General features: G+C 45.2%; 1 protein-coding gene across 1 annotated transcript in view; it reads left to right on the top strand.

The window, feature by feature from the left end:
• notch1a (notch receptor 1a) overlaps nucleotides 1-10,475 on the top strand; it is a 34,445-nt gene extending 23,970 nt beyond the window's left edge. The window contains exons 18-35 of the mRNA XM_037546132.1: nucleotides 435-663; nucleotides 1,054-1,255; nucleotides 1,510-1,663; nucleotides 1,831-2,015; nucleotides 2,125-2,257; nucleotides 2,390-2,647; nucleotides 3,216-3,328; nucleotides 3,423-3,758; nucleotides 3,970-4,205; nucleotides 4,721-5,140; nucleotides 5,450-5,598; nucleotides 5,748-5,958; nucleotides 6,156-6,237; nucleotides 6,363-6,525; nucleotides 6,691-6,992; nucleotides 7,305-7,452; nucleotides 7,719-7,816; nucleotides 7,965-10,475. Of these exons, the coding sequence (XP_037402029.1) occupies nucleotides 435-663; nucleotides 1,054-1,255; nucleotides 1,510-1,663; nucleotides 1,831-2,015; nucleotides 2,125-2,257; nucleotides 2,390-2,647; nucleotides 3,216-3,328; nucleotides 3,423-3,758; nucleotides 3,970-4,205; nucleotides 4,721-5,140; nucleotides 5,450-5,598; nucleotides 5,748-5,958; nucleotides 6,156-6,237; nucleotides 6,363-6,525; nucleotides 6,691-6,992; nucleotides 7,305-7,452; nucleotides 7,719-7,816; nucleotides 7,965-9,152 (4,607 nt within the window). The 3' untranslated portion in view covers nucleotides 9,153-10,475. The remainder of the gene's footprint in view (nucleotides 1-434; nucleotides 664-1,053; nucleotides 1,256-1,509; nucleotides 1,664-1,830; nucleotides 2,016-2,124; nucleotides 2,258-2,389; nucleotides 2,648-3,215; nucleotides 3,329-3,422; nucleotides 3,759-3,969; nucleotides 4,206-4,720; nucleotides 5,141-5,449; nucleotides 5,599-5,747; nucleotides 5,959-6,155; nucleotides 6,238-6,362; nucleotides 6,526-6,690; nucleotides 6,993-7,304; nucleotides 7,453-7,718; nucleotides 7,817-7,964) is intronic.
• Nucleotides 10,476-12,276: the final 1,801 nt, after the last annotated feature.

Here is a 12,276-nt window from a genome sequence, read left to right as displayed (position 1 = left end):
GTCTACTTCATTAAACCCCATTTAAGAAACATTCACTCACATGCAGAGAAATATATACAGGTTTCCATCATCAGCTGCACTGCAGAGTAAGATACAGACATGCACACACATCCTCTGCTAATTAATGCAAACCTGACGTAGTTTTTGAGGGATTTCATGATTTTTTTTCCCCTCAGAATATCCATTTTATGGCTACACTTAAACCATACAAGAAATGTCACGTCTGTGATCAATAACATCCTTATTCAAGAGATTAAAATCCGTCTTTTGATAAAATACATTATATATAAGCTGCTATTCTTTTTAAAGTTCAGCATTTGGAGTTAAATTCTTCTTTTATCTTTGACAGGAGATGTCTTTTCAGTATTTAGCGTATGCTCAGACATCACTTGATGTCGTTTGCTGTATAACTGAAAAAATTCTCTCTCTCTCAGACCCATGTAGTAATGGTGGGGTGTGCGTGGACCGCGTGAACGGCTTCACGTGCGTGTGTGTTGCCGGGTTCCGGGGCGAGCGGTGTGCCGAGGACATCGATGAGTGTGTGAGCGCCCCCTGTCGCAACGGTGGGAACTGCACAGACTGTGTGAACAGCTATACCTGCAGCTGCCCTGCCGGGTTCAGCGGCATCAACTGTGAGATCAACACACCAGACTGTACTGAGAGGTATGAGACACTCTTCATCACTCATTTCTCTTTATTAATTTCTCCCGAGCTCCACCTTGTGGGTGTACAGTTAAAGAGACTGTAGTGTAGTATAGTCATGTGTTCACGTAGAGTCTGTGATGTCCTTTAGTCCTTCAGTTTCTCACCACAGAGCTGCTCTGGGCTGGATATTTTTACATGCTGAACAGTCCATTCCCAACCTAGCAGTGTCACAGACGTGTATACAAACACTGCAGTGTCTGATACCAGCACCACACACACACGGTCATCGTCACTGCTGTGCTGAGAATGGAGCATCAACCAAATAATAGCTGGTCAACAGCCGTCCATAAAAGTACACTTATACAGTAGGTCCATGCAGTTCTAACCTGTGTCTCTTCTGCCTTCTAGCTCCTGCTTTAATGGTGGAACGTGTGTGGATGGGATAAACTCGTTCTCATGCTTGTGCTTGCCGGGCTTCACGGGGAGTTACTGCCAACACGACGTCAACGAGTGCGACTCGCGGCCTTGCCTTAATGGAGGCACCTGCCAGGATGGCTTCGGCACCTACAAGTGCACTTGTCCACATGGTTACACCGGCGCCAACTGCCAGGTACGAAAAAGCGTCAAAAAAAACGAATTGGGTGTAAATTCTGATTGAGAAAGCTCAGTGGACCACTAGAATTGCAATAGATCATTCTCAGCCCATCACCTATGATATTTACTTTACATAGCTGTTTCTTGGATGCATCCATTAGAGAGTACGACTACAAAAGCTTGTGTTTGACCTGTGAGTGATTCCCTATGATGTATAGAGGTCTTTGTTTGGTGTTAAACCTGTGTGTCCCTGTTTGTATCTTTGTGTAGACCCTGGTACGGTGGTGTGATTCCTCTCCCTGTAAGAACGGAGGCTCCTGTTGGCAGCAGGGCTCCTCCTTCACCTGCCAGTGTGCCAGCGGCTGGACTGGACTCTACTGTGACGTGCCCAGCGTCAGCTGTGAGGTTGCTGCTCAGCAGCAAGGTAACACACAGTGTTATGTTCGTTCAGTGCAGCATTAAGTGATATATACGCAGTGTATATATTCTGTTTATGTTTATTTAAGTAGAGTGTGTAGGCACAAATGGCTAAATGTAGGGATCTGTGTTAACACTATGGTTGTCTAATGTTCACACTGTCTCATTTCTTAGGTGTATCAGTGGGTGCCCTGTGCCGTAATGGTGGTCAGTGTGTGGACGTGGGCAGCACACACCTGTGCAGGTGCCAGGCAGGTTACACAGGCAGCTACTGTCAGGAGCAGGTGGATGAGTGTGTGCCAAACCCATGCCACAACGGAGCCACCTGCACTGACTACCTGGGAGGATACACCTGTGAGGTATGAATTTCTGCTGATTTCATCTTTACTGAAGCACCTAACTACTACGAGTGTAAGTAATTGATAATGAGAATTTCTCATCCTCACTTCCTCTCTTTCTGTCTGGCAGTGTGTTGCGGGTTATCATGGTGTAAACTGCAGCAAGGAGATAAACGAGTGTGTGTCTCAGCCATGCCAGAATGGTGGCACCTGCATAGACCTCATCAACTCCTACAAGTGCTCCTGTCCTCGAGGAACGCAAGGTGAGAACACACAGATGGCTTCTCACAAAGCTTACTTATTAATAAGTGAATATGAGGGAACTCGTTAATGTGCAAGTGAGAATTACATATATTTATATAGACTTGTCCACACATGTCATTTCCTCTGCGCAGGTGTTCACTGTGAGATAAACGTGGACGACTGCTCTCCAGATGCTGATCCAGTGACCGGTGAGCCACGTTGCTTTAACGGCGGCCGCTGTGTTGACCGCATCGGCGGTTACGGGTGTGTGTGTCAGACGGGTTTTGTGGGAGAGCGCTGTGAGGGTGACGTTAATGAGTGTCTGTCTGACCCCTGTGACCCCAACGGATCATACAATTGCGTTCAGCTGGTCAACAGCTACCGCTGTGAATGCCGTACAGGATACACAGGTACTTATACACGTGTAGTCTATGTATTTAGCCTGTTTAAGCCCACTGGCAGCTGAATTTGCCAGAGTGTATTCCCGTTGCCCTTCTTTAAAAATTTCAATAATTCAGACTCCTTTTTTAAAGATTCGTACATGAAACCCTATAAAGGGGTTTTATAGATTTAGGGGGATTCAGTGCTGTTTCAGGGACAATATATCAATGAGTCAAGATCACAGTTTAGGCCCCATAGTGTTAAATCCACCCCTCATACATTCTGTTCATCAGGAAAGTGAACAAGGGTCCCCAAAAAAGTGTACAGCATTAAGGGACCTAGAGTTATGTAAATAAAACATATAGTAATGAAAAGAATGGTCATTATTTTAAGTAGTGCTATTACTTTTGTCATTGATACATACACTGACCAGAAAATGACCCCTTTTTTTTCTCTTTTCTTTTTTTTTTTTTTGTATAACTTTAAATAAATAAATCTCACACAGTGCTACTGCGCCCTCTGCTGGGCAAAAAAATCTTGTCAGTGTGTACAATAGCTCTATTAATGCATAGTGTAACCGTATGTGTGTGCTTGCAGGTCAGCGCTGTGACACTGTATTTGATGGCTGTAAGGACAACCCTTGCAGAAATGGAGGAACTTGTGCCGTCGCCAGCAACACCAAACATGGATACATCTGCAAATGCCCTTCTGTAAGTGCACAAACTGTAAATGAACACAAATATACACCTATAACTCTGTCTGCCCTGATTTCTGACCCCTTCCTCTCTGTCTGTTCTCTTGCAGGGTTTTTCTGGCTCATCCTGTGAGTACAACTCTCACTCTTGCGGCACCCTGCGGTGCCGTAACGGTGCCACCTGTGTCTCGGGTCACCTGAGTCCACGCTGCCTGTGCCCACCGGGCTTCAGTGGACACGAGTGTCAGAACCGTCTCGACTCGCCCTGTCTGTCCAGCCCGTGCTATAACGGGGGCACCTGCCAGCCCATCGCTGATGCTCCCTTCTTCCGCTGCCTGTGCCCACCCAACTTCAACGGCCTACTCTGCCACATACTGGATTACTCCTTCAGCGGTGGGCAGGGCAGGGACATTGCCCCGCCACCAGAGCTGGAGATACGCTGTGAGGTAAGACCGAGCAGTCACAATACTGTCATGGCATCAAGGCTTTTGCATGATTCAAGAAATGTAAATCGTTTTAGTCACCATTACATGTGTCAATCTTTGATGTCAAAGGATTTATTCAGCATTATCTCTTCGTTTGTTGCAGTGATGATATGTATTTGTAGTGTGGTGCCTCTTCGTACTTGGTATTCATATCATGCTTTCTTACTCATAGGTGGCGCAGTGTGAGGGCAGGGGAGGTAATGCCATCTGCGACTCTCAGTGTAATAACCACGCATGCGGTTGGGATGGTGGAGACTGCTCTCTGAACTTTGACGACCCGTGGCAGAACTGTAGCGCCGCCCTGCAGTGCTGGAGGTACTTCAACGACGGCAAGTGTGACGTGCAGTGCGCCAACGCCGGCTGCCTCTACGACGGATTCGACTGCCAGAGACTGGAGGGCCAGTGCAAGTGAGTCTCATGCACCCTCACATAGCGACACTTGGAGCTTTGCAGGGCCAGAAGTATTATCACTATATTTTATCCATATTCATAAGCATTATATTGTTGCTAACATATCCGGCTCTCCTGTGAACGTTTCATGATGATTGTGTAAATAGAAATAAATCCAAATTACTTGGAATAAAATCTTGTTATATTAACTTACATTAGTAGATACAATGTTTTGCCTTCCTCTGTAAATTTTGGAGATGAAAAATAATGAAAACATGATTTTCAACACTCATTTTCCAATGCTCAGTTTGAGTCTTCAGGAATATTTTGAACCCTGAAGAAAACTAAAGGCTCATTTATCTAATTCAATTTACAGAAATAGCTATATATGAAAAATATGAAAATAATTGTGTATATTTTTTGAATATATGAATTATATAATAGCTAACTATTTAACATTTTTAACTGTCACATTGGTTTATGCTGTAACGAGTGTTACAAGTTAACCTCTCTCTCTCTCTCTCTCTGTCCAGTCCCCTGTATGATCAGTACTGTAAGGACCACTACTCTGACGGTCACTGTGATCAGGGCTGTAATAACGTGGAGTGTGAGTGGGATGGTTTAGACTGTGCTGAGGACGTCCCCCAAAAGCTGGCAGTGGGCAGTTTGGTGCTGGTGGTCCACATTCCGCCAGACGAGCTCCAAAACCGCTCGTCTTCATTCCTGAGGGAGCTCAGCGGACTCCTCCACACTAACGTGGTGTTCCGGCGCGACGCTAACGGAGAGCCGCTGATCTTCCCTTATTACGGCAACGAGCACGAGCTAAGCAAGCACAAGCGCTCGGGCCATGACTGGAGCGACCCGGCCCAGCTGCTGCAGCGTGCCAGGAGAAGCATAGCTGCTGTCATACACGCACGACTACGAAGAGAACTGGACCATATGGAGATTAAGGGGTGAGTAACGGTGAACTCGACCATTAAATTGCAAGAGAGCGTGTATGACTGAGAGAGAGATAACCCTAACCCAAAAAATCTGCATGTGTTGATTCTGTTTGTTGGGGATCTTTATTCTGATACTGAGTAAATTGTTTCTCCAGGCACTTTTTAATTTAGTGTATTTTTAAAGTTTGTTGTTAATAAGTCATAATCAAATCCTGAGGTCACAGAGGTGCAAAGTTTCTCTATAGGTTATACGCTGGATATAATACTGTGTGTGTTACAGTGTGTTTCTGTGCTGTGTGTTAACCCTGTTGTGTGTTGCAGCTCCATCGTTTATCTGGAGATCGATAACCGTCAGTGTTTCCAGCAATCAGACGAGTGTTTCCAGAGCGCCACAGATGTTGCGGCCTTCCTCGGAGCGCTGGCTTCCAGCGGAAATCTCAACGTTCCCTACATCATAGAAGCAGTTACCAGTGAGTACACACAGACAGACAGCTGGGTCTGTGCCGTATTAAAATGTGTAGAAGTGTTGAAGATGTGTTCGCTAACCATCACTTGCATAACTTCACTTCTCTGCATTTTCTCTCTCTCTCTCTCTCTCTCACTCTCTCTCTCTCACTAGGTGAGAATGAGGCTCCGACTCGGGGGGAGATGTACCCCATGTTCCTGGCCCTGCTGGTTCTGGCTGTGATGGTGCTGGTTGCTGTGGGAGTAATGTTGTCTCGGAAACGTAAGCGAGAGCACGGCCAGCTGTGGTTTCCCGAGGGATTCAAAGTGACTGAAACCAAAAAGAAGCGCAGAGAGCCGGTGGGAGAGGATTCGGTCGGACTCAAGTGAGTGTGCATGTGTGTGCTGGAGAGGGAGAAAGTGTGTGTGTGCAGTTTTGTTAGAATGGATGAATGTGGCTACTGCTCTCTGTAGACTGTGTTGTATATTGAATGACAACTGAGTTGTGCTTATCTGAATGCATTAAGAGATTGTGTGCGTTACTGATTATTGATTATTGACAATTGATTTGTGCTTACTGAAGGCCTCTGAAGAACTCGGACAGCTCTCTGATGGACGAGCAACTGAGTGAATGGGCAGAGGAAGACCACGGCAAACGCTTTAGGGTGAGTTAGTGTGTTTGATTGTTTATCTAAGTGGCATGGAGCTTATATATGTTCATGTATGTATAATATGTGTCACAGGTGGTTTCTTGCGTGTACGTATGGTAATAATGTATGTGTATGTGCAGTTTGAGGAGCAGTCCATGCTGGATATCGGTGGTCAGTTGGATCCTCGTCAGTGGACTCAGCAGCACCTGGATGCTGCTGACCTGCGTCTGAACTCTATTGCGCCGACTCCACCACAGGGCGATATAGACACTGACTGTATGGATGTGAATGTCCGAGGACCTGGTAAGTCACGAGTCATACATATACAGGGAAATGCATACACAGATACACATACATATGTATTATATATAACGTGTTATAAATCAAAACAAAAATAAAAGAGGTCCTTCCTGACATGACAAATGTGCATTTACAGTAATTTACTAATAATCTCTTTCTCTCCTTTAGATGGCCTCACTCCTCTGATGATCGCCTCCTGCAGTGGTGGTGGTTTAGAGACAGCGAACGGTGAAGATGAGGACGATGACCCTTCGGCCGCTGTAATCACAGACTTTATCTGTCACGGAGCAAATCTACATAACCAGACAGATCGGACAGGTGAGACGGCGCTGCACCTGGCCGCGCGCTACGCCCGCTCAGACGCAGCCAAACGCCTGCTGGAGTCCAGCGCAGACGCCAACGTCCAGGACAACATGGGCCGCACCCCGCTACACGCCGCTGTAGCTGCAGACGCGCAGGGAGTGTTCCAGGTACACAATCCCACCAAAAAACAGCATACACCACAAAAGCTTTGGGACATTTTACATTAAAAAGTGAAATTATATTACTACATACTTTTAGGCATCACTATGGCATTAATATGAATTGCTTGATTATTACTGAAAACAAATGTAAACCAATCAGTTCCTCATTCTGTTCGGGAGTCTAATTCCCAGTCGTATCTTATGTAAAACACAATACAAGTACAAGCAAGTAGCACGAATAAAAGCATACCACTACATATCTCACTCTGACCGACTGGTAACTGAACTGTTATTAAACTGTGTGAACTCTTTATCCAGATCCTGATCCGTAACCGCGCAACAGATTTAGACGCTCGTATGAATGATGGAACAACCCCACTGATCCTGGCCACACGATTGGCTGTGGAGGGCATGGTGGAAGAGCTGATCAACTGCCATGCTGACATCAATGCCGTCGATGACTCTGGTATGACCACACACACACACACACACACACACATATACATATATACACAAACATGATCACGCTGATTAGAGTAAGGCTGTGTAAAAGCCTCTCCAGATTCTCTTGGTTCCTGTAGTTACCCAGCAAATAATCTTTCATGAACAGCACCAATCAGTAGGTTAGATATCCTTCAATTTTATATACGTCTTTAATGTTCGTATATAGCGGTTAATCTCTCTCTCTCTCTCTCTCTCTCTCTCTCTCTCTATTTCTCCCTATTATTCTAGGTAAGTCTGCTCTCCACTGGGCTGCTGCTGTCAATAATGTGGACGCTACTATGGTGCTTCTCAAGAACGGAGCCAACAAGGACCTGCAGAACAACAAGGTGTGTGTGTGTGTGTGTGTGTGTGTGTGTGTGTGTGTGTGTGTGTGTGAAGTCGTGATGTTTCTGTGAAACATGAATGCTTGTCTGCTTGAGTTATCAAGATTTCCTAATTCGTGAATGTGTTGTACTGATATCTTTGTGTGTGTAGGAGGAGACCCCTCTGTTCTTGGCAGCTCGTGAAGGCAGCTACGAAACGGCGAAAGTTCTCCTTGATCACCTGGCCAACCGTGACATCACCGACCACCTGGACCAGCTGCCCCGAGACATCGCTCAGGAGCGAATGCACCACGACATCGTTCGTCTCCTGGAGGAATATAACCTGGTCCGGAGTCCACCACTTCCTTTGTCGCCTCCGATCTGCTCACCGGAAGCTTTCCTTGGCATCAAAACTAGCCCAGGTGGAGCCAATAACACCAACAGCGCCGCAGCCAAGAAACAACGCAAACCTGGCGGAAAAGGCATCGGAGGGAAAGAGGGAGGGAAAGAGATGAAGCTAAAGAAGAAGAAGAATGGAGAGGGAAAGAATGGAGGGTTGATGGAGGTTCTCTCTCCAGTCGAATCGCTGGAGTCTCCGCACGGGTACCTGTCAGACGTCTCTTCGCCACCTGTGATGACATCGCCCTTCCAGCAGTCTCCACCCATCGCCCATCATCTGCAGGGCTTGGAGTCTCAAATGGGTGGAGCTCACCTGAGCATAGGTAAGCCATTTGACACTGCCCCTCCACGCTTGACCCACCTCCCAGTGGCTAACAACGGAGGCGGAGCCCAAGCGGGGCAGTGCGATTGGCTGCAGCGGGTGCAACAGCAGCAACAGCAAGCGGGATTCTCTGCATTGATGCCCACGATGCACCACGGCACCGGCATGCCACAAGTGATGGGTTATCCCACAATGCAAAATAGCCACCTGGGCACACCATCTCACCTGTTGTCTGGTCACGCCCACCAAACCAGCCATCACAACCACCCAGGTCTACAGCACCAAACCTCAAGCTCCACCCTCTCCCAACACTTCCTGGGAGACTTGACTGGGATGGATCTTCAGTCAGGGATCGCCCCCATCCAGACCCTCCTGCCACAGGAGACGCGTATGGCTCCACCCATTTCCAGCACACAGTTTCTGACTCCGCCCTCCCAGCACAGTTACTCCGCCCCCATGGACAACACACCCAGTCACCAGCCACAGGTCCCTGACCACCCCTTCTTAACCCCCTCCCCTGGCTCTCCTGACCAGTGGTCCAGCTCCTCCCCACATTCCAACCTCTCTGATTGGTCAGAGGGCATCTCGAGCCCACCCACCAGCATGCATATGAACCACATCCCCGAAGCCTTCAAGTAGGTGGTGCTGCGTCACCGCAGCAATGAAACAGAGACTTTCTCTACAACTTTATGCCAACACCACAAACTATTTTTACCTATTTTTTATTTATTTATGCGCTTTTTTTCACCACAGATATAAAAAGATCCTTTTTTATTTATGCATTTTGATTTTTATCTAAGAACTTTTTGGGAAAAAATGGAAACTACTGTCTGCTGCACATGTTATAAAACCTTTTTGTTAAAATGGCTTTTTTATAGATATTTTCATGTGTTTTTTTATGGAGACGTTTCAGTATTAAGTAGAACTTGACGTGGTCCTTAAAGCCAGACGTTAGCGCCGGTAGAAAAAGTCTTAAATGGAAGAACATGGAAGTCTTTGAATGTTTAACTGACGTCTTCTCACACATCTGCATGGACTCAGGACGTTGACTGATGATGAAGCCGTTCCGATGGGAATGTGGTAGAATGACGAGTTCTAATGCGTTCGGATGAGCCTGTTTAAACGAATCAGGAGTTTGACGATGGAGGAACGTCCTCGGTTCTCTTCGCCACACAGAACAATGTATACAAGTTTGTCATATGATGTTTTGTATCTTCACTGCTGTTCATTTTGAACCAGCGTTATCTTCCCCACTGCACCTGAGTTCAGGCGCTCGGGGGAGCTTTCGTATATGTAGCTTTTAATGATCACTGTAATTTATTTTATTTTTAGTAGAAACGTCTCAGCCTTGTGCAACCATATCAAAGCTCTCCTTTACTTTGAAGTGCTGAATCATTTTGGACTGCAACCCACATAGTAGCCAGTGTTTTTATCCATTTTGAAATGTAATATATTAAAAATGCACAATATTATTTCATATATTTTGTAATATATTGACACGCTCCAATGTGTTTGTATTTCATATAGCCTTACAAGTCCATCTTGCTGGGTGAACTAGAGTCCATAAGTGCCAACACATGACCTGAAAGTCAAAAATAAACATTGCTGACCAAAACTGGTCAAATGAAACTGGGTATGAGTTTCCGAATGGTTGTACAAGGCTAGAAATGCCTGTTAAGCTAGATTTTAGACATGTAGAGTGGTGCGTGAGGATGTGTGTGTGTGTGTGTGGGACAGAGAATGTACACAGTTGTGTATGTGTGTGTTGCACTGTGATGACCTCGTTGGCGCTCGGGATGAGTGACCGCTCGGTGTCGGACCTGTTAAGTTTTATAAACACTGATTAAATGTTTTACTGCTAAAGGAATAATGACATATGTATTTGTAGTCTGTTGAGGAAAACATTTGATTTGTAAAATATTTTTTTTCCAAACAATAAAAAAAAACATTTTCTTGGTAAAATTTCACGTCTTTCATTCTGTCGTTTCGCTTAAAAATAACCAGCTGAGAGCAGCTCTGCAGTCAGAAACTGTCCGCTGATGAAGAGCCAGAGGTCGGCTAACACGGACTGTATCTCTTAACTGTGGAGCTGTAAGTTGTTTTGGACTTTTTCTATTGGTCCATTCATGAAGGAATGAGGACCCATGCATTTGTACATGCGTTCACTTCTTAAAAGCACAATAAAAGTATTTTGGATGTGGAAAACGCATTTTCAGACCTCTTCCCATGAATATTATGTTTATAAGCATCTGGATGATACAATTTTTATTTAAAAATCATTTTCTAGAGAATTAATATGGAACAAAACCTCTAGCATAACATACTTTTATCATTCTGTACCTTTTAAATACTTTTCTCTGTTTAAAACTACATTCGGTTTTGGGGATTTGGAGCCCTCTCTGGTGGAAATGCGTAATTGCAGAACATTTTGTATGGTGGGTTGTACTTCGGTCCCCTTCCCTGAGCGGATGACTGATGATTTAAAGAGAACTCAACTTGGCGAGGGTGTGTTCTCTGAAGATGTGAGTGAATAATCTACTACTGTCATCATATCATCATCAGTGTAAAGTTGATTTGAGGCCTAAAGCCGGAACTTCTTTATAAGCATGTGTGTGAAGTCTCTACGTAAAGATGTCCAGCGTAGTCCGTCATAGTGGAGAGGCCCTTGCGGAGCACTGTGAGGCAAAATAGTCCTCAAGGAAAACTTATTTTTCAGATTTTCCAACATTTTACCATGATCAACATTCCATTTAAGACTCGGACGACGTGTAGGTTCTCTGGTGGTTCTGGATAGTGAATATAATGGCTATATGTTGTGTTGTAGTCATGGTGACCCCTGGTTCCCATCACCACCACAGTAAAGACATCTGAGTCTCTACAATCAACCATTTCACACCAAACCTAGTCAGACTGACTCACGTTATCTGTAAATATCAGGAACAAAGAAATTAAACAGTAGCTTTATTATAATCAACTATAAATTACAGTAAATATTACAGAATTCATAAAAGGCACATTTAACAATGTTCTGATGACGCCACAGTGGATTAAACGTTATGATTAGATACAGCTCTGTAAGATGTGCAATGCAGTGTCCTGTGACCCCTGATGAAGGACTAGAGGATGACCAGCATAAACTGTGCAGCAGCAGATGAGCTGTCGTCTCTGACTTTACATCTACAAGGTGGACCCACAAGGTAGGAGTGTCTAATAGAGTGGACAGTGAGTGGACACAGTGTTTAAAAACTCCAGCAGCACTGCTGTGTCTGATCCACTCACACCAGCACAACACACACTAACACACCACCACCACGTCAGTGTTACTGCAGTGCTGAGAATGACCCACCATAATAATAATACCTGTTCTGTGGGGGTCCATGGGGGTCCTGAAGACTGAAGAACAGGGTAACAGATTATCAGAGAAACAGATGGACTACAGTCTGTAACTTAACTGTAACTGTTCATAACTTGTTTCCATTGAAATCGTGGTATAGTTAATACTGGCGAGATCTGCAGAAAACCTAGAATCTAGACCCTGAGAACTACAAGGCCACATCATCAGGCCAAGCGCCCAGCCGGCTGTACGTCACTGCTGGTCCACCCTTGGACCACCCAGATTATCATCCTGCACTCAAAGTCTAACTAAACAGATTTTAAATGCACAGAGACTTTTATTTTGGAAAATAAACTAAGACAGAGATCACAAACTGCTGAGAGGACCATGCAAATGGTTACATACAGAACTCATGGTTCTAAATAGAAC

The sequence above is a fragment of the Pygocentrus nattereri genome, chromosome 16, assembly GCF_015220715.1.
Source record: "Pygocentrus nattereri isolate fPygNat1 chromosome 16, fPygNat1.pri, whole genome shotgun sequence".
NCBI lineage: Eukaryota > Metazoa > Chordata > Actinopteri > Characiformes > Serrasalmidae > Pygocentrus > Pygocentrus nattereri.
The sequence above is the reverse complement of the archived record's forward strand: the minus strand, read 5'-3'. Positions and strand labels throughout refer to the sequence as shown.